Source organism: Eretmochelys imbricata, chromosome 1 (genome assembly GCF_965152235.1).
Source record: "Eretmochelys imbricata isolate rEreImb1 chromosome 1, rEreImb1.hap1, whole genome shotgun sequence".
Taxonomy (NCBI): domain Eukaryota; kingdom Metazoa; phylum Chordata; order Testudines; family Cheloniidae; genus Eretmochelys; species Eretmochelys imbricata.
In genome coordinates this window covers 188549543-188571602 of record NC_135572.1, presented here as the reverse complement: position 1 = coordinate 188571602, position 22060 = coordinate 188549543, and the positions used below count along the sequence as shown (strand labels likewise).

The 22060-nt window shown below is 39.7% G+C and overlaps 1 protein-coding gene across 7 annotated transcripts in view; it reads left to right on the top strand.

The window, feature by feature from the left end:
- Window positions 1-20456, top strand: part of ARL6 (ARF like GTPase 6) — a 37273-nt gene extending 16817 nt beyond the window's left edge. For 5 of the 7 annotated variants that reach the window (XM_077820526.1, XM_077820534.1, XM_077820518.1 and 2 more), the window contains 4 exons: window positions 1414-1508; window positions 7486-7615; window positions 15839-15894; window positions 19749-20456. In XM_077820526.1, coding sequence (XP_077676652.1) covers window positions 1414-1508; window positions 7486-7615; window positions 15839-15894; window positions 19749-19774 — 307 coding nt within the window. In that variant the 3' untranslated portion in view covers window positions 19775-20456. Of the gene's footprint in view, window positions 1-1413; window positions 1509-7485; window positions 7616-8830; window positions 9344-10147; window positions 10338-15838; window positions 15895-19748 lie in introns of those variants that run through there. The other 2 variants (XR_013346515.1, XM_077820560.1) reach the window with 2 other exon arrangements.
- The last annotated feature ends 1604 nt before the right edge of the window (window positions 20457-22060 follow it).

Here is a 22060-nt window from a genome sequence, read left to right as displayed (position 1 = left end):
GTATACAGTTCAGAAAATCCATTGATATACTCTTATAAACATTTTCAGTTTTCCCTTTGTTAGAAAGGAAAAATAACTCTCAATATTAAGTCTACAAAGTCACTAGTTGAATTGGCTATGCATACTGAAAGTGTTTCTGCATTCTTCAAGATACTAGTGGTTTAGACCAGAGGTTCTCAAACTGTGGTCCGTGGACCACCAATGGTCCACAAGCTCCGTTCAGGTGGTCCCCCGGTAGTTCCCTCTAAGGTGAGCGCCTGGGCAGTCACACACAAGAGAATGAAGGGCCATCCACCTAATTAGTGGAGGTGCACAGGCGTGGCTCCACTAATTAAGTGCCTAGACCCTGGAGAAGATGCACGTGTGAGGTGGTGGCCTGGGGGGGGTATGTGGAGGGGGCAGTGGGGTGAGAAGAGGGGGTGGGAGGAATTTGGGATGTGCAGGGCTGTGGCGGCCAGAGAGGCGACTTTCCCAGCTCCAGGGTTGCGGCTGCCAGTGAGAGACCCCCCCCTCCTTCCCAGCCTCAGGTCTGTGGCAGCTGTGGCAGGGGAGAGACCCCCCCCTTCTCCCCAGCCCCAGCTCGATGGCTGCTACGGCGCGGGGGGGAGAGGGCATGTCCATCGAATTAGAAAGGTAAAACTACTGATACTAAAATGAGTTGTGTGCTTTTATTTGTAAAACAAAAAAAGTTTATTAAGTTTTTTTTTTTTTAATATAGAGCTTTTATCCAAAGAGCATTACAATAGTTAGCTAATGGTACAAACAACATCTGGAAAGATCAAGTGATCTGTTGAGACCCTCAGCAATTTTCAAGTGGTCTGCAGGAAGAAAAGGTTGAGAACTACTGGTTTAGACGTTGGTATCTCTTCCATACTGATTCATCTGTGTAGACCTTTGACACAGCTTAACGACTCTGCATGTACACAGTTGTTAAACTGGTTGTAGATGAGCCAACCACTTGTCTGAGTGGACTCTTAACAAGGTTCTTTAGACAAGAAACTAAAAAACTATGACTTGAATGTAATTTTTCAAAACAGTTTTGACAAGGTTTAGCCCTTTTCACTCTGGCTTGCTGGCCCCAGCTGTGTCAGCATCCAGTATTGCTACGTTGGGTGTTCATGTTTTTCAGCAGAGGAATTGAGCTTTCCTGAAAGATCTGTGTACAACAAACCTTATGGGCTGTGAAATTGATAATTTTTATAGCAGAAAAGTTACATTGTTAACCAAAAGGCCAGATTTCAGAAACTGGCCTCGACTCAAAGGTTTCTAGCAAAAATCTTCCCTGAGATTGTAGAAATAGCTAGACAGCTCTGCATGGGAGAGGAGTAAAGAAAATATTTTTGAAAGGTTTTTGTTGGTCAAAGTTTCTGAGCGAGCTTACAATTTGCCTCTTTACTTTTCTATATTATGCAGAGAAGGCCAGGCCATTATTTTTGTCATTGATAGCAGTGATAAATTAAGAATGGTTGTGGCCAAAGAAGAACTTGACACCCTCCTGACTCATCCAGGTGAGAAGACTGTATTTTCCTACCATCTCCATATTATGTTGTATTGTTTCAAACATAGAAACTCTTGTTATTATAGACATTCTGCATTTTAAGTAAATTTCCCTCCATTTTAGCCATTGATAGGAGCTAGAATAAAAGTAAAATGGAATTTGTATAATAAGCCAATATTTACTTCTGTTGAGGTGAACACCAAAACTTAGGACCTGATAAGATTCCTACTGACCTCAGTAGGAGCCGGATTGGGCCTTTTTTGATCAAGGTGGAACAGAAGTTAATAGTTGCTTTGAGGGACTGTAAATCATGGCATTTAAAAGCTTGGAGTTCATAGACAACATGTTTGTTTTCATATGCAATGTCTGAAAAAATTTCCATTTAAGACCATGAATTACTTCAATGTAACTTTTTGCTGTTTGGTTAATGCTGTATCAGACCTCAGTATTGGCCTCTGAAGAGGTAAAAACACTAGAAACTTCTTTTATGACTTTGCAGCCAGGAGTAGTGATAGCTAATGATGCCACAATTTCAACTGTCTAAATGGGGAGGGAGATTCATGATTATTTCTAAGGTTACATTTTGAAATAGGTTTTGTGGGGGTTTCCATGTGTTCCCAGGGGTATTGGAATTAAACCAATTTACTCATGTAATGCGGATGTTCTGACTAATCAAGAGAACAAACCCTATGCAGGAAATTCAAAGTAAAACCACTATATAGCCTAATTTTAGTTACCAGTCTGGCATATTCTAGCAGTTCAGTGGGGTGTTGATTGCTGGATCTATTACACTGAAAAGTTGTAGGGTAGGATTCTGACAACAGAAGGAAAAGTTGCTTACACAGTACCTCTTGGTCTGAAACCAAGTTATTGTGGAAGCTAATGAAGATAAGAATGATTCTGGGAGCTGGTATAAAAACAAAATATGTACAGCTTGGTCAACAAGATTAATGAGTTGATTAGCATCAAAATTGTAGTTGGATCTGTGAGAGCTGATTGGTGAAGAGAAAAGGACCCAAGGACAGACTCTGTTACAAAAAGGAGACACAGAAAGAACAGTTAGAGGGAGTAGTTGGAGGACAGTACCACAACAGCCAAGAGAGAAGAATGTCAAGGAGAAGAGTGTGACCCATAATAGTGAAGACTGCAGAAAGAGCAAGTTCACTGTACAAATGAATGTAACCTTGTTTCCAGTGATCAAGCTCGTGACCTTCTCCAGGGCACCATTTTCTCATTGGCCCAGGAAAGGGATATCTTGAATTTCTGTCTCATAGCATCATAAAACAAATGTAATAGAAATTTGTTTTTTTGCTGTTGTGAATATTCATGGGACTACTGAATTGGTTGATAATGCAAAGGTGTATGCAAGAGTAGCAGCAATCATTCTAGCAGTAATTATAGAAATCACAGAAATGTAGGGCTGAAAAGGAGCTCAAGAGGTTATCTAATCCATTTTTCCCCATGCTGTGGCTGAATTAAGTATACCTAGACCATCCTTGACAGTAGTGTTTCTCTAATATGTTGTTGAAAACCTCTGAGTATGGGAATTCTACAAACTTCCTAGGAAATCTGTCCCAGTGCTTAACTAATCTCATAGTTAGAAAGTTTTTACTAATATCTAACTTAAAACTCTCTTGCTGTAAACTAAGTGATTACTTCTTGCTGTACCCTCCGTGGATATGGAAAACAATTGATCACCAGCCTCTTTATAACAAGCTTTTGCATATTTGGAGACTGTTATCATGTTCCCCCTCAACCTTCTCTTCTCTAGACTAAACATGACCAGTTCTTTCAACTTTTCCTCATAGGTCATGTTTTCTAAATCTCTTACTATTTCTGTAGCTCTCCTCTGGAGTCTGTCCAGTGTGTTTACATCTTTCTTAAAGTGTGGTGCCCAAAACTGGACACTGTACTCCAGCTGAGGCCTCAAAATAGCATTTGCTTTTTTCACAACAGCATTGCACTAACTCATATTCAACTTCAGACCCACTATAATCCACAATGTTTTCTGCAGTACTGCTGCCTTGCTCAAATACAAAATAGGGAATAACTGGCATTTGATTTTTCTTTCCTAAGTGAAGTACTTTGCACTTTATTGAATTTAATCTTGTTGATTTTTAGACCAATTTTCCAATTTATTAAGATCATTTAATTTTTATCCTGTCCTCCTAACTCCTTGCAACCCCTCCCAGTTTGCTGTCTATAGATTTTAAGTGTATTCTCCATTCCGTCCTCCAAATAGTTAATGAAAATACTGAATAGGTCCAGACCCAAGACAGATCCTTGTGGAATCCCATTTGATGTGTCCTTTCAATTTGCCAGGAAACTGTTTATACTACCGAGTATGCTCTTTCATCCAGTTGTGCATCCACGTTATAATAACTTCATCTAGTTTGTTTATGAGACTGTCCTGTGGCACTGTGTCAAAAGCTTTATTGGGGTCCAGATATATACTGCTCCCTCCTCATCATTATGCTGGTTATCCTGTCAAAGAAGAAAATTAGGGTGGTTTGGCATGATTTGCTCTTGACACATCAGTATTGGCCGTTACTTATCACCTTATCCTCTAGGTTTGACTATGTTTGATTAAAGTAGTTTAAGATTGATTCAGTAAATATCTAGATTAGGCTAGTAATATTTACTGTGGCTGTTACTTGGAACAAAACCACTTCTTCCCATGTGCCACTGCAGCAGTTGAGATCAATTGGTGCACTTGAGAATATGTCCCTAGATTTAAATGGAGACTGGTGTCTGGTGATCCCCTAAAAGGTGTCTAGAATTCAAAATCAATATTCCCCTGAAGGTTTGCTAGAAGAGGGTTACATATCTTAGGGTAAGGTATAAGTTCCTGTCTTTCTCTTTTGTCTGGAGTGGTTGGAGAGGAGAGGATGGTAAAGTAAATTTCATTGTGATCTCTTTATTTTTAAGAGATGCATATTGGTGTGCGCCCTGAGATTACAGTAGCAGGCTGTGTTGTGAAAATGAAAACATTTTTAAAGAAAAATAAATTACTATAATTGGACAACACATACTACAAATAGTGGGGGTTTTAATAATCACTGTTGTCAGTTATATTTTTATTATGACTTTATTGTACAGCAGTTAAGATACTTGATGCTCTCTAAAGGTTTGTTATCTTGCATAGATATCCACTCTTGGGTTACTTGACCTCCAGAACATGCTTCTAAGGGTAGGTCTACACTACCCGCCGGATCGGCAGGTAGCAATCGATATATCGAGGGTCGATTTATCACGTCTAGTCTAGCGCCGTGAGAGGCACAAGCAGAGTTGACGGGGGAGCGGCAGCAGTCAACTCACCACCGTGAAGACGCTGCAGTAAGTCGATCTAGGTACATTGACTTTAGCTACGGTATTCTCATAGCTGAAGTTGCGGACCTTGCATTGACTTCTCCCCTAGTGTAGACCAGGGATAAGATATCTTCGAGTTTTTTCAGAAAATTCAGAAACCTCTTATATAAAATCCAAGGCATCGGGGGGAGAGGGAAGATACCATGGCCTCCGACTATAACAGAGAAGCAGGCATTAACCAGTAGCTACAATGTTCAGATATTTGAAGGCGGCAGAGGAGAATTTCTTCTGTGTTTTTATAGGTATGTTGTAGCTGTATAACTTTGTAGCAATATATAAAAAAAGCTGATACTATAGAATGGAAGCAAAAGTTGCAAAACAGTTTCAGCCCCAGTGTTTCACAAGTTCATAACTTTCTGAAAAACCACTTCTTGGGCAGATGTTTTCTTTGCATGTTCTCTTGCAAAAGATGAAAGTATGAGGAAAATACTTTCAGACATTTCTGTTCTGTGCAGGTTAGAAAAATACTTTTTCCATTTAAAAAAAAAACCAACCTCTTCACACAATTTAAAAATGGCTGATGTTTGAAATGAGGTATATAAAATTCCCATAAGAACATCCATAACCAAATTTTGGGAAGAAAAGATGGATATGAATGATATGAAAGACTAACAACTGGCTACTGTGTACGTGCAGTAGAAAATATTGTTAACACACAGGTATGCTTCTAGATAGAAGTGAATACTCTTACTGAAGTGTACGCTTATCAGTGTATGATGTTGGCATCTTAAATGGGCTTTAGCCCCATTCTCTAAATAATAATAATAATAATAATTAATAATACCAAACCCCATAATAACCCAGGAAATTGAGTGGTAAACTGTTAATATAACATTAGCTTTGCACAGTTGAAATAAATGATGGAAATAAAAATGTTAGGATTCCTACAATAACATTAATTTGTCCACTTTGCATGCATCTGATATCCCTATTCCTATATTTAATGTATCCATAGAATGCGACACATGGGCAATATGATTAAATTAGCTTTATGTTGCTGTAGGAACTTTAGCTTTTTCATTTCTTGGCTGTTTAACTGTGAAACCTAAAAGTTACTTTAATTACGCATAAGTTGCATGTTCTGAGGCTTTTACTTTTTTCCTCAGACAGCCTCTAGCAAATTAACTCCAAAGCTGGCAGACAGTTTTAGTTACTGTTTACTTTTTGATGAGCCATCCTGATCTCTGAATGTGGGAGTTGTGGGGGGATGGAATGTAGTTTCCAGTCATTATGAAGAAAGGCTGAAGAGTTGTTTTTAAAAAATAAAATAACCAAAACAAACAAAACATCACAAGCCACTTCAGAATGATGAAACTTACTTGTCAGCAAAGGAGACTGGCCTGTGGGTTCCAGTGTAAGCAATTAATGTAATGAGAAATGAGTTAGTAATCCTTTAAAGCATACATTTCTTTGAAAAACTCAAATATCTTAGTCGTGCTTACTTCCCGTTCCTTGGAGTTTAGGGAGAAGCTATGCCCGAAGTGCTCACTACAAATTCTGATGGTTAGGGGGGAAAAAGTAGCATCTTCCTATCAAGATTTGGATGATCTATTCAAATGCCGTCGTCTTTATCTTCTCCCCAATGCACCACCCTTTTCCTTGATAGCAACACAGGAATAGACTAGACTTGCTATTACTCAATTTTTTGTTACAGGCTAGAGCACTGGTGGACTTTGTTTTCTTCCAGTGATGCTTTAATATTCTATATTAGCCAGACAGGCTTAAGCATTTAGATGCTGAGTGTGTTCTCACTGCTTCGTCTGCATCTGCGGCATAAAGACATTTCTCCATATTCTTCTTGGGTGTGTGTAAGTATGCCAAGAATTAAGTCAATTGCCAATGCGCTGAGCTCCTTGCTCCAGTCTTGTGGTTCCTGCTGCTAGCTGAGAAGAACTATTGGAAAAGAGGCCTTTCTTCAAGCACAGGAAGGATGTGAGGGATTACCAAATACACCTCTACCCTGATATAACGCAACCCGATATAACACAAATTCGGATAGAACGCAGTAAAGCAGTGCTCCGAGGGGCGGGGCTGCGCGCTCCAGTGGATCAAACTAAGTTTGGTATAATGTGGTTTCACCTATAACGCAGTAAGATTTTTTGGCTCCCAGGACAGCGTTATATCAGGGTAGAGGTGTACATGTTTTTTCCATTTTTGTAGGCTTTAGAGAAAGTAATGGGCATCCTGCAGATACCTGAGGATAGCTCAATGTATCCTAATTCAGTTATGGTTGCAGGGGTATGAACTCTTAATCTAATCAATTTTGTGGCTATTTATACACCCTGTCCTTCACTAAATAGTGAAGATGTGGTGATTGGAAGCTATGGTTTGAAGCCTCCACATTCCTCTTCTTCGCCAACAACCTCAGCCTACAGCCATAAATGTATTTGAGTTGGGGAGGGATTCTAAAACTTACCAGAAAATTTGTGAGCACTCCTAAAGCATGTGGCTGAGGCCACGTGACCCAACAGTGTGTGTCTTGGTAGGATACAACCTTCAAAGAACCACAATGACAGGTAAGCAGTATATCCTCTTTTGTTGTTCATGTTTCATTACTTGCAAATGACGACAAGCATTACCAAATATTCTGGTATTCCTTGCTTTTTGTTTATGCTTAGATATCAAACACCGTAGAATACCTATCTTGTTCTTTGCTAACAAGATGGACCTCAGGGATGCAGTATCATCTGTGAAAGTCTCTCAGTTACTGTCTTTAGAGAACATCAAAGATAAACCATGGCATATCTGGTAAAGTACTATTACCTCACCTTTTTCCTTTTTTTTTTTTTTGCTGTTGATTGAAATGTTCAACTTTTAGCCATTCCATAGCATTCACTATCCTATTACTTAAATGAGAGCAAACCAGATAAAATGCTGTAACTTTTTACTGGTATCTGAGTAGGTACAGGGCTTTGTACAATACTTGCTATGAAATCTGGTTTGAAAAAAATATTTAATATGTAAAATAATATAGAGTTGGGCTTGAAAAATTTACCAGAAATATCCTAGCCAGAAACTCAATCAGAGGGGTTGTCCCCAGTGAAGTTTCAGGCAATGTCCTAGTGGGAAGAACAACCCTACTCACTATTGCTGGGAAGTGGAATGGTGGTAGATTCTTACCAGAGTGCTGTAGCCGGTCCCTCTCATGCACTGTGGGATTCTGAGTATCAGTTGTGAAACTGATCAGAATCTTGGTAATATCACACTGGGAGTACTTTGGAAAGCTACCAATCGCACAACAGGCAGTGAAGTTATCTGTGTGCAGATTAAGATAGACAACACTGCATCAGTTCACATTTGGAAAGTTATCTTTGCAGTCACAAAAACTAGAAACTTTTTTTTAAGTAATAGTTTAAATTCTTCTGAAATTGATGGCTTATGTCCCATTCTTCACTAGGCAAAAGCTTTGCATTTGTTAGTGGCAACTATAAAGGTGTATATAGGATTTGTGACTTCCAGGCACCAGCCTTGTTTTTCAATCACTAGACCATGAGACTTCTAAGGTATGTCTACACTGCAGTGAAAGCCTGGGCTCAGACTCCAGCTTGAGCCCAAACCCCCTTTTGTCTATACACAGTTCTGTCTCACTGGGACCTGGACCCCAGGACCCTGCAAGGTGGATAGGTTTGAGTCCAGGTCCTGCTGGGACTTGGGCCCAAACTGCATCATTTTGCAATGTCAATGCAGCTTGGATCCAGGACTCCCAGACTAGGGTCCTGAGAGTCCACCAAGGCTATCCCACAATCCCATGGGTCGGTGTTTTGTCCTCTCTATCCCAAGATAAGCCATTCAACTCCTAGGGAATGGAAGCAACCCCCCCTTGTTCAAATACAACAGCTTAGCACATCTGTCTCTACTATTTTATTCTGACCACTGAACTGCAAACTCAGTGAACCTTCTGCATTTGCAATGGCCATTGACCAGAAGAAGTCCTTTGCCAAGCATGCCGCTTCCTGATTGCAGGAACACAGCCAGATTTTGGTGAATCTCTGGAGTAAGGCAAGCAAAACGTTTGATTTTTAGGAAGAATACCATGAATGAATACCATGAAGCTGGCAACATTGGGGATTCCCTGGCCTGGTCACCAGTGCAGGGATTGGATTAAGTGGCTCAAGACCGACTACCTGGAAGCCAGGGATGAGAACATCACCTCTGTCATCCTGCCTTGCTTACAAGGGGATTGTCAAGGTGCTGGATATTGTGCTGAGCATAGAGCCAGCAGTACTTCACAATGCCCTGATCAGCTGGGATGGTGACCTTCTGACCCCGAATCCAGTATAGGACTGGAGGGGAGTCACTAGGTGCTGGATCAGGCTGATGAAGTGACACTGGTGCTGGAACTGGTCCCGGAGGAGGCTTTGCCACTGGAGCAGCTGCAACATATCCTGAGTCCTTCCTCAGAGTTTTTTGATGCCCCCCAAGAAGCAGTCTGCTGCAGAACTGGCAGGAAAACCGGAAGAGACAGAACTCAGCCTGGTAAGCTTTTGGCTCCATGTTTGTTGTTGTTGTTTAACATAGGAATGGGAGGAATTTCCATTTATAAGCAATGCAAAAGTTATTACAAGCTAATAAGGGGGGGGATATACCATGGAGTTCTTCAGTATGTCCATATTAATGTGTGCGTTTGCAGCAGTCTTAAAATGCTGTATTTGGAAGCTGTAGGGAGCCAGTGATCCATGTGGATGCTAATGCGGCATCCTATTGATTTCCCCCATGAATTTTGTTCCAATCGCGGGTGCTGATAGCTACAAACTTTTCCCATAGCAGGAGTTCCAGATAGCCATATTTTCCAGGGCCATCTTGGTAGGTCACCAGCCCACTCCACTGATAGACGTGCTGTTCAGTCATGATAAGTTTTAATACTTCGGTGGTATATATGGCTGGCTTACCACTGGAATCTTGGAATAAAATATCTCTTTACCAGCCTGAGCCTCAAGAATCATTATGTCCTTCAACATCATAGAAAGAAGCTTATGTAATATGTTGCGGCCACCCGCCTGCTGCAAAGCAGTCTACAATTTCAAAACACCATTGTGATTTTTAATTTACTATTCTCCGTGCACTCTTTTCACTGCGATTTAAGCTGGTTGTGTCCATGGAGCTTCTGGGATCTGAAGCATTCCTCTCACAATATACTGAAATTCAGTTTTACAAAGTATCTTTTTTTTTTTTTTGTCCTTGGGATTCCACAAGGATTTTTTTTTTTTTTTTTTTTGCTCATGCACAGAACTATTTGTGAATCACTGTGATAATAATGTTCTGTTTTATATCTGCTTGCAGGAACTTGTACTTCTACTGGCTGTTGTACCTTGGTAGCTTTCGCTCACTCCACTGGACGCCTGGGTTTCCATACCATCATACACCAGTCCTAGAGGAAGCATTCCCATGATGAATTTATTGTCGACATTCTGGACAGGGACAACAAATAGGTGCAATACCAAAGAGAGAAGAATTCACTTAAAGTGGAGAGGCAAGTGGAAAGGCACAGGCAGGCTGCAGAGATGAGGACAGAATTACAGCGTGGGAGCAGATACTTACATCGCAGTTCCTGGAAGAGGAACGTTGGTTAGGGGCGGAAGACTTAGTGTAGCAGAACGACCAGTTTGACTAATGGCTGCTTTTGCTAATAGTTGCAAGAGTGCAGGCTCCTGCCATGCTTATACTGTGACCTGAGTCTCCTTCATGGTACCTTTTTCAGAGTAGCAGCCGTGTTAGTCTGTATCCGCAAAAAGAAAAGGAGTACTTGTGGCCAAAGTGAGCTGTAGCTCACGAAAGCTTATGCTCTAATAAATTTGTTAGTCTCCAAGGTGCCACAAGTACTCCTTTTCTTTCTTCATGGTACCGTGTGCTGCATACCAGGGTCTCTTTGAACAATTTCATGATTGGCTGGCCCATGCAACTGGGACTTAATAGCAGCTGTACTGGGCAAATCTACCCCTTTATACTTCCACCCCGTGCAGACCTTCTTCTCCCTCTTGCAGTCCGCCACTCTCCCGCAGGCCTCTATGCCCATGCAGCAATGGCAAGTGAGTGGTAAATGCACAAGAGAGGAAGAAGAAAACTTGCCAGGTGACACACACAATTGGAGGATTTTTCTGACGGCACTGTTTGCATTGTTCAGTGTTGCATGCACTTTGTTTTATTACTGGTTGTGGTATTGGTTTATTACTGTTGTTTCAGTATTCTAATGGTAGCAAGTCTGCCTGGCAATACTTTAATATTGTTATTTTTATAATACAAATAAAGGCTTTTATTTTATTTAAAAAATTATTGCCATCAGTATGTCATACCTTTATAATAGGTATTTTGAATAATAAAGATAAGCACACAGTAAGGCACATCAAGCAAGGTGAATCTAAACAGAAATTATTAAAAAAGAACAGGAGTACTTGTGGCACCTTAGAGACTAACAAGTTTATTAGAGCATAAGCTTTTGTGGGCTATAGTCAGCTTCATCGGATGCATAGAATGGAACATATAGAAAGAAGAAATATATATACAGATAAGTTGGAAGTTGCCATACAAACTGTGAGAGGCTAAATAGTTAAGATGAGCTGTTATCAGCAGGAGAAAAAAAAACTTTTGTAGTGATAATCAAGATGGCCCATTTAGACAGTTGACAAGAAGGTGTGAGGATACTTAACTTCAGGGAAATAAATTCAATATGTATAATGACCCAGCCACTCCCAGTCTCTATTCAGAGACAAACACCTAAAAGATCTCTCTCAAGCATTCTTAAAACTACAATACCCACCTGCTGAAGTGAAAAAACAGATTGATAGAGCCAGAAGTCACCTACTACAGGACAGGTCCAACAAAGAAAATAACAGAACACCATTAGCTGTCACCTTCAGCCCCCAACTAAAACCTTCCAGCACATCATCAAAGATTTACAACCTATCTGGAAAAATGATCCCTCACTCTCACAGGTCTTGGGAGACAGACCAGTCCTCGCTTACAGACAGTCCCTCAACCTGAAGCAAATATTCTCCAGCAACCACACAACAAAAACACTAACCCAGGAACCTATCCTTGCAACAAAGCCCGATGCCAACTCTGTCCACATATTTAGTCAAGTGACACCATCATAGGACATAATCACATTAGCCATGCCATCGGGCTCATTCACCTGCACATCTACCAATGTGATATATGCCATCATGTGCCAGCAGTGCTTCTCTGCCATGTACATTGGCCAAACTGGACAGTCTCTACACAAAAGAATAAATGGACACAAATCTGACATCAGGAATCATAACATTCAAAAACCAGTAGGAGAACACTTCAACCTCTCTGGCCACTCAGTAAAAAATTTAAGGGTGGCAATTTTGCAACAGAAAAGCCTCAAAAACAGACTCCAAGGAGAAACTTCTGAGCTTGAATTAATATGCAAACTAGATACCATTAACTTGGTTTTGAATAGAGACTGGGAGTGGCTGGGTCATTACACATATTGAATCTATTTCTCCAAGTTAAGTATCCTTACACCTTCTTGTCAACTGTCTAAATGGGCCATCTTGATTATCACTACAAAAGTTTTGTTCTGCTGATGATGATAGCTCATCTTAACTAATTAGCCTCTTACAGTTTGTATGGCAACTTCCAACTTATCTGTGTGTGTGCATATATGTGTGTGTGTGTATGTATGTATATATATATATTCTTACTATATGTTCCATTCTATGCATCCGATGAAGTGGGCTGTAGCCCACGAAAGCTTATGCTCTAATAAATTTCTTAGTCTCTAAGGTGCCACAAGTACTCCTGTTCTTTTTGCAGATACAGACTAACACGGTTGCTACTCTGAAACCAGAAATTAAGAAATCTGTGTATATCAATAATGTAAATGCACAGTTCCCACACCACTACATTAGCAGTCATATTATCCATAACAAAAATCATGACAATCAGTAGCGCGTCCCCCCCCATTCACTGTATACAGTGACCCCACCCTCTATTCCATCGCGTGATGTGACAGTACCTCATTTATGGTAAACGTTACTGTACAAATATATTAATATATGTACTCTTCTTCTGTTGGCCCATGCAGGTCCATAAGGTGGGATCACAGAGTGTCCCTGATTTCTGTTGCCTGGCTCCATCCGGCTCCAGGTGTTCGCTTTCTGGTTGAGTGTACTGGTTCAGCAATCCATTCCCGTCATAAGTCCATTCAGGGGCATATAGCTTACCTTAGGCTTCACAAAGATTGCGAAGAGCACAGCAAGCCACAATAATGTGGACATCTTTAATGATACTGGAATCTAAAGGGATCTGTGGACAGCACCAGCGGGATTTCAGTCTGCCAAACGCACATTCAACACCATTCTACACCTGTTGAGAGTGTAATTTAAACCTTCTTTTTAAACTATTTTGCACTCTTACATCAGGATATGTTTAAGGCAAAAGGGGTCACGCAGGGTCCCCCAGAATAACAGTGGGAACAATAACACCATTTATGACAATGTCATAGTTTCCCAGCCTGTCCAGGAAGGTAGACTCTCAATCAGCAGAAAACCCTGGCATCGTTAACCTTTCTAGTGCAGCCCATGCCGACATCCATAAGTCGGCCTCTGTGGTCCACAGGGGCCTAATATGTAATAATGGAGTAGTACCCTTTACAGTTTATGTACTCACTTGCTCCTGGAAAGGGGAGGGTGGAAAACTGTGGGCACATGAGTCCCATCAGTGACCCCAGTGCAGTTTGAAAAGCGTATTCTCTCAAAACCAGCAGTTACTTTAGGAATATTGTTTATTTCCACCACCATTGGGTAAATAATGCACCTGATTGCCTCAGAAACCTTGGCCACCCACAGCTGACTTTCCAGCACCATAATGGTTCGCAACAGACCTATAGCACTTGGGTAGCCAGCTTGCAGATGATTATAACAATCTGCTTCTGGACTGATATGGCATCCTCATGTGTGTTGTGAGGCTGGAGGGTTGGGGCAAGCTGCCTACAATGCTCCAGAAATGCAGGTTTCTTCATGTGAAAGTTCTGGACCCACTGCTGGTCATCCCAGGTCCACATGGCGAAGTGATCCCACCAGTCTGTGCTTGTGGCCCTACTCCACAAGCACCCATCTACAAAGGGGTCATAAGCAGCTATACCAAGAGTAATGAGTAGCATCAGCCAATTTGATTCTTCCTCGTCTGTATCGTCATTGTCCTGCTCCATCATTTTTTCTGTCAGGTGCCAGTGGTGAGTCAGGAAACATCCACCATGGAATCTTTGCTTGTTTCCTGAAACAAGAGCAAAAGCCCAAGCAAGAGAAGTTCATCAAATGGTGACTCAAATGGGAGCATGCAGAGCAAAATGATGGTTCAGCAGAATGTGTTGGTGGGCTGCAACAACTTCCTGTGATAGGTGTGGTGGCAGTCAAGTTTTCCCTTACTGCACCATGAACAAAGGGCTAGAACAACCACTTTTCAGGAGGGCGATAGAAAGTTGTGGACATTGGAGTCCCAGGGTGGAGCCTGGGCTCAAAAATTCTTAAGCTAGGGTCACTAATGTGTGGATGCTCAAGCCCTGGGCTTTCAAACCCAGAGTCCATGGATTCAAGTCCCACTAATCCTGGGCTTACATTGCAGTGTAGATATACCCTTAAGCTGAAGGGCTATAAAATAGCAGTGTAGATGTTTGTCTTGGGCTGGAGCTTAGACTCTGAGACCTGAATGTCTACACTGCTGTTTTTAGTCCTGGAGCCCAAGTCAGCTGACACGGGTCTGAGACTCAGTGCTATGGGTTTTTTATCACAATGTAGACATAACCTGAGGGGGCACCACTTTTTCTTCTTACTCTTACAACAGCTTCATACTACTAAAGTAATAGGAAAGAGAAACAAAACCAAAGCATTATTTCCAGATGTTTTAAAATTATAGTGTAACTTTAATTTTAGTAGTAAGTACATTAATTTACTGATTTTTTTTTTAAACTAGTTCTCTTGATTTTAAAATACCTGGAGATTTTTGGAAAGGATGAAGGCCTAGTCTGCAGGTCCTGTCACAATGAAATGAAATTGCTTTTTATTTTATACTGTGAAATGGTCATCTCTGAACTTCCTTTAATGGTTGATTCTCAAACTTAAAAAATAAAAAGCTGCAACTTTCAGTAAATATATAATCATGGTGATTCAAGTATGCTTTTTAAGACTTTCTCCTCTGTATTATGTAGATAAAATACTTTGCACGGAAACTGACATACTTGAAAATACACCTCTTGTTCATAAATTGCTAGCCTTTCTCTGCTTTTACACAGTTTGCGTATGATAACATAGCTACAATTTTTTGTTTTGATTTGGTGTGGTTTTTTCCTCAAAATGATCAAAGATCATATATTTTAGCATTGGCCGAATTCTTTTGTAAATGGATTTATGAATAACCAGTATAGTGGCCCAGATCCTCTGCTGTGCTAAATTCATCTTGCTGCAGCAAAAAGGGCTTGTAAATAGCTAGTTATGGTTCCTCGGTTCCAATGGCGGATCTGTATTAGTCCCAGTTTAGCCTGGGTAATACACGAACCTACATCAGCTGGCAGTGGTCCCTAATGCCAGCTGGGGATTGCCAGGTTGCAGAATGACCTCCTCTCCAACCTCAGCATGGCCCCTGTACCCCAGCCAGGTGGAAGAATTCATGTTAATCATAAACTTTGCAAAAGTTTTTCTTTATGACCTTGTCTACACAGGGGAATGTCTGTGGCAGAATAACTGTTCTGGTATAATGCAGAGCGGAGAAAATATTTCAGCATAGTGTCCACCCAGAGAAGCTATACTAGAATAGCTCTAGTGAAATAGTTCAATGTGCTCATATAGGCGTGGCCTACTTCTTGTTAAGGAATAATATGCCTGACACTGACACATGCTGCATTTGGAGATATTCTGCTGTACTTACCACATAATTCAGATGTGATAACCATTTTTTACTCAAACCAGTGTCTTTACATGGCTTTTATAGTGTAGTCTCTGTTTGTTTTAGTGCTAGTGATGCGCTTAAAGGAGAAGGGTTACAAGAAGGTGTAGATTGGCTCCAAGGTAGGTCAAATCTACTTCTATTATAATTTTATTTTCTTTCCATTAGACTTTGTTTTCATTTTGTAAGTTTTCTTTCATTTCATTTGCCTTGTTTCTATCTATTTCTGCTCTCAGATCAAATCACACAGTGAGTACCAGTACCAAACCTGATATTTTATGCCGTGGTGTTTTGTTTTTTTATTATGATTTTCTGCAGCTAGGGCCGTTCCAGCAGCGGTGATATTTCTTTTTAAAAATTTACATAAACCCAAAATTACGGAATATTCTTTGGAGAAAAGATAAACTATTACTAAAAATTAATGTGTACTATTGGAAGTGGGACTTGCAGTCTAAGAATCTCTTGCTTAGGGTAAGAGTACAATGTGCTCTTGAATCTTTCTTATGTTGCACATGGTAACTTAATTATTTTCCTAGTTACCTTAGCTGTTATGCTCCAATGATCCATATTTCTTTTTTTTCTCCATATTTTATTATCCCTTTCAAATGTTGAGTAAACAGGCCGAGCAATATATGAAGGTTTCTAGAAGAACTGGGAGTCCTGGTCCAGATTAATCTTACGAGAGCACTATTGAACACTCTTGAACACCAAATATTTCCTAACTGCATCATATATGACTCTGTCCTCCACTCAAGCTGTGACATTTAGGGGTGATTGTGTTTCCACTGAAGAGAATGGCAGTCTTGCCATTGATTTAAACAGAAGGATTGGAATATCCAATCCATTCAGGAATATCCAATTTTTATGGATGTCTGGAGGCGAGAGAAGGCTATTAAAATGTATTGTATGGTGTCATATACATTTATAATGATATGGAAGCTGAAGACATCTTAGGCCCTGGCTTCCGCATTTGTTGTTGGAGCTGTAGAACAGGTTTTTTATGAACACTCTGAGTTGTAAAGGAACTCTGTCAATTTAAAATCTAGTCACTTTCAAAAAAGGAATTAAAAGTACAGGTGGCCAACACAGGGGTTTCCAGTTAATAGTAAAGTTCATGGTTTTGATATTTGGGTTCATTCCAAATTGGAATGATTCCAAGTTTTTCAACATTTTCCATGAACTGGGAATCCTGAAAAAAAATTAACGAAATATCAATGTCAATTTTACTCTGCAGCTGCCAGGTCTCTCCCCAGGGTCTACAACTCTCTGGCAGCCCCCCAGGAGTTCAGAAGCCCTGGGGGTTCTCGCCAAGGGAAGTCCACATGGCACATCTGCCCTTGAGCAGCCCATTAAAGGACTTCCTGGCTCCTTGGCAAATATCTTAGAAATTCTAAGGTATGTCTGCACTGTGATTAAAACCCCTGTGGCACCAAGTCTCAGAGCCTGGGTCAGCTGACTATAAAATTGTAGTGTAGACATTCAGGCTCAGGCTGGAAGCTGCCTCTGAGACCCACTCCCCTCGCAAGGGCATCTTTTATTGCAGTATAAACATATCCTGAGAGTGATACTTCCTAAAGTACCTATCTGTTTGGGGTGTTGTGAGGATTAATTATTTAATTTATTTATTAAAGTTTGTGCAATCCTTAGAAGCTGTTAAGCACTGTAACTAAAATAATATTAAATCCTTCTGAGACTAATTATTAAAAGAAGTGCACTACTTGTTTGGGACCAGGATTAAAGAACGGAAGACAAAGTGATACATTTACATTATACCGATAATAACACATGCAGCAGTCTCATAATTATATAAACAGTATGAGATGTTTATGTAATGATTTTAATCTCTTTCATGCAGAGTCTGTGTACTACTGTGAGTTTGTATAGTGCTTAGTACAATGAGGCCCTGATTTTGTTTGAGTCCTTGAGAGCTATTGCTAAACAAATAATAACAACAAATCCTGCATTTAGGTTGGTAGGATCACTTTAATTTCCCTCACTCTAATGCACATTCTGAAATTAGTAGTTCATTAATTATTATAACATAACTTAAAATAATTTGGTTTAAATCTAATTGGGAACAAAAGTCAATATTTGTGTAAGGCCTTCTATAAGAAGCCGTGTAATTTGCTCCCCCCTCACATTTTGGTGTTCTGTTCTGAGCAAGCCACTAGATGTCAGTAATGATCCAAAGTCCATTACAGCTAAAGTAAATGTTTGTCTTATTTCAAATGGCAGTAAAGAATTACTTTTAATCAGGTACTATATTTTGTATTATCTCCATTTATTCACGAATAGTAGAGTACTCTTTCTATTCAGTCTAATCTAGTGACTGGAGTGACATAGGGTTTTTTTAATTACTTTTGTTTCTCCTGTGTGTTGATGATGAGAATGTGAGTGAAGGAATTACTTACCTATCATTATGCAGTAGCATTCTGAGGAAGGGGGAACAAGTCCCCAAAAATAACGTTTATGGGAGGGTGTTCTGTTCTCCCACAAAAGGACAGGATGCACCTTACCCTTCACACAGGTTTTTTTGGGAGGGAGCTCTTCTTCTCCCACATCCTATCACAAAGGGTAGCTTGCAGCTCAGCTGTTTTTGCTGAGTTCCTGACCTGACCTGACCTGAAAGGCTCCTTATTGTCTCAACTTCTTTTGATTCCTCTTGTCTTCATGAGGAATCCTGCAGGTGGCAACAGCCCAGATTTGGAAGTATTGCTCCAGGTGCACACTTTCAGGCTGTTGTTTACATGAATCTGAAATGCCAGCCAGAGATGCTTTCCTGGCAAAACCCATTCTGGATCAAAATTAAAGATTAAAAATGGACCCAGTCAGCTCTTGGACCAGGGGTTAGAAGATGCATTTAAAAATAACACATTTAATTGAAAAGATGATAAATCATTATTGCAGTTACTTCTGCTGCAGTTAATTTTGCAAAAATTTCTATTATAGACCCTCGCTTTTTTCAGATTATCAGAAAATTATGAAATACTGATAATTCTTGTTAACTCCTGGAAATGTGCTGGAAATGGCCCACCTTGATTATCACTTCAAAAGGTTTTCTCTCCTCCCACCCCACTCTCCTGCTGGTAATAGCTCATCTTAAGTGATCGCTCTCCTTACAATGTATATTTTTTCATGGTCTCTGTGTATATATAAAATCTCCTCACTGTACTTTCCACTGAATGCATCCGATGAAGTGAGCTGTAGCTCAGGAAAGCTTATGCTCAAATAAATTGGTTAGTCTCTAAGGTGCCACAAGTACTCCTTTTCTTTTTGCGAATACAGACTAACACGGCTGCTACTCTGAAACCTGTCATTGAGGAATAGATTATTGCCATCTGCCCAGAAAAATATTTATTTTATTTTATTAAGGTTATAACTGGAACATATACTTTGCACCCACATTCCATTTCTGCATGAGTTAATTAAGTACACATTGAAACGTTGCTAAGAAATGCCATTGGGCAACAGTGGGAAGTGGCATTGGGCAACAGAAATATGGTCAGCAGTGGGAAGCTGCATTTTCATGTGAACTGCATTAATACCTCTGTAAGACTGAAGTTGAGTCCTATAGTTTATAAACTGTTCAGGAACTAAGCTTTTATGGAATTCAATTACATAGAGGTCCAGAACTTGAGTATAGCCAGAGTTGGAATGCATACTCATGTAACTTCCTGTCTATGTTGTTACCCTGATCCAGGCAGTCACATAAGGTGTGGAAAAGAATAAAATAATTTTGTGGTAGTTTCTTTCTGTTTAAATGGCAGTTCTGGCAGAAATTGCTTAATCAGAGAGGAATCTCAGAAGTAGACCCGCTAGGGTGCAAGTTGAAGATGCAAACTGCAATTTTCTCCTGGTTACAGATGCAACAAATGATATTGTAATTTTGTAACCTAAATATATTGGTTTTCTTTTGGTGGGGACAGTTCCACTAAGTGCGGTGTACTAAAGTTAGTATTTTTCTTTTTGATACCAGATCAGATCCAAGCAATGAAGACATGAGAGGCCAATAAGATAAAAGACCTGTCATACATTAACTTTGGCAGTGGATGTACAAGCCCCTGGAACAGGAAGGAAGACCTAAAACAAACAAACAAACAAAACCTATATACAGTGCATTCTGTTGGTTCCTTTCATTATCTTTTACAAGGGCCCAAGATGAGTAAGCTTTTTAGAAAATGTAGTGCATCAGATATGTACATACATGAATTAAATTAAATCTTTGCTAAGTCTGGAGAAAATACTAAAATTAAAATAAGCATCTGCAGTCATTTAAGTTTTATTGTGAAATACAATTTAAGCATATAATACATCATTTAAATATCCAGTTTTTTGAAGTTACTAATGATTTCTGTGTGCCTGCATAATTTTTTGCATGTCCAAACTTGAGATACCTTTTAAAGAAGACTTTTTCAGAATGTGGATGTGCAGCAGTTCTTGAAAAGTAGGTCCCCATAAGGTGTCTCAAGAAGGGCACTCAAAATCAGTAGTCACTTCTGAAAATCTTGTCTCCTGGTTTTAGCTTTTCAGAGTATTTTTGTAACATTGCAGGTTAAAATGTGATATGTGTTTGTTATAAATGATTGCAGATGTTTTTAAGGAATTGCTCATATTGTAATGTATGGTTATGTTGTAATGTAACAGCTGTACACACATTTCTATCAATAAAATATAAGATACGCAACATGTTGTTTTTAAGCTGAATTGTGTTTCAGTCATCGCCTCTTGATGGTTCTCAGTTTTGAATTGTTAACATTTAATCTAAAATTTCCTTTTAATTTTTTGTCTAATTCACTGAGAATAAGAGAACGGAATGCGGTAATAGAATCGAACTTCCTTTGCATAAAACTGTGTTAGAATTACTTCTCTTTGGTAAACTTTCATATAAGTTACACCTTTATGCCTGGCACTTCAAAAAAACTACCATTTAAACTTGAATTTTGAAAATGCAGTTTGTCCACTCTACTAGAACATTATCCTCTTCCTATTGTCATATAAAGTATCTTTTTACGTATCTAATGTGGTAGACTAAACTGTTTAGCATCAAATCCTTGCAGCAAACTAGCTGGATGGAAAAACATCCCAGATAGCAATTTAAGTTGATCTGCTCATGCCTGGGAAATAGATTTTATAATTCTGCTAGGTTTTTCTCTGCAGGAATAAAAAATCCAGAATTGTGGAAGGAGGGCACAATATTTAGTACTATTGGAATGTATTGGATATATTAATGGAGTGAATGGCTAAATTATGAGGGAATGTCAGCACTGAATTCTTATGACATTTTCCCTGCCCCCTCTCGTTTTCATTTAAAATCATATGAAAAACCTACTGAAAGTGCTTCTCTGGGGGATGCGGAGTCACCCTTTACAGAGAAATTTTTGGAGCAAAGAGAACTGCGTGATATAGTGGAATAGCTTCATATATTTTCAGTTAATTAAATAGTTATGTGGAAACTAGTACTAGCTCAACCCGTTCATTACAGGCAACTAAATATTCATATAAAAATGTTCTTACTACGAGTCAAAGCTGAAGAATATTTACTCCTGATACTGCCTCTTCTCCAGACAGTACCTATCCTTCATGTCCTGTCTCCATGGCATCAGATGTTACTGAGGGTATGTCTACACTGCAATAAAAATTCATGACACCAAGTCTCAGAGATTGGGTCAGCTGAGTTGGGCTTGTGGGAATTGTGCTGCAGGGCTAAAAATGGCAGTGTAGATGTTTTGGCACAGGCTAGAGCCTGGGCTCTGAGACCCTCCCAGCTATGAATATTATCCACTGTATATTACTAACTTGTTTTGGATCTAGGTAATATATGAATAAAAAAGAAAAACACTCAGCGGGGATGTAATTTTTCTTGGATTAACTATTTTTTAAATAAAATAGTCTCGATAGGCTGAAGTTTTGTAGTTGTAACTAAACATAACATTAAGGGTAAAGTTGTACCTAATGCTGAAAGAAAGTTTAAGACCCCGTATCATATGGTTTAACTAGGTATGTGACTTTCTTGCTTAAAATGTGTCTGAGTTTAGACCTTGATGTTCCCCTTCTTGGATAATGACTACTCCTTAAAGTGCTAAAGTTTACTTTCTGTACTTTAGAACTGCATCTTCTCTGTTGTGGGAATCTGCTGCTCATCAGGCTTGGAATTGCTGATTCCCCCCCCCCCTCCCCGAAACTCTCAAAGAAAGGCAAACTGTTACTGCTTTCACTTGCTCCAGTGCAGTTTGCCTTGTGAACTGCATTGATACTGCTCCCCAGTCTTCTGCCTTTATGCTCAGATGC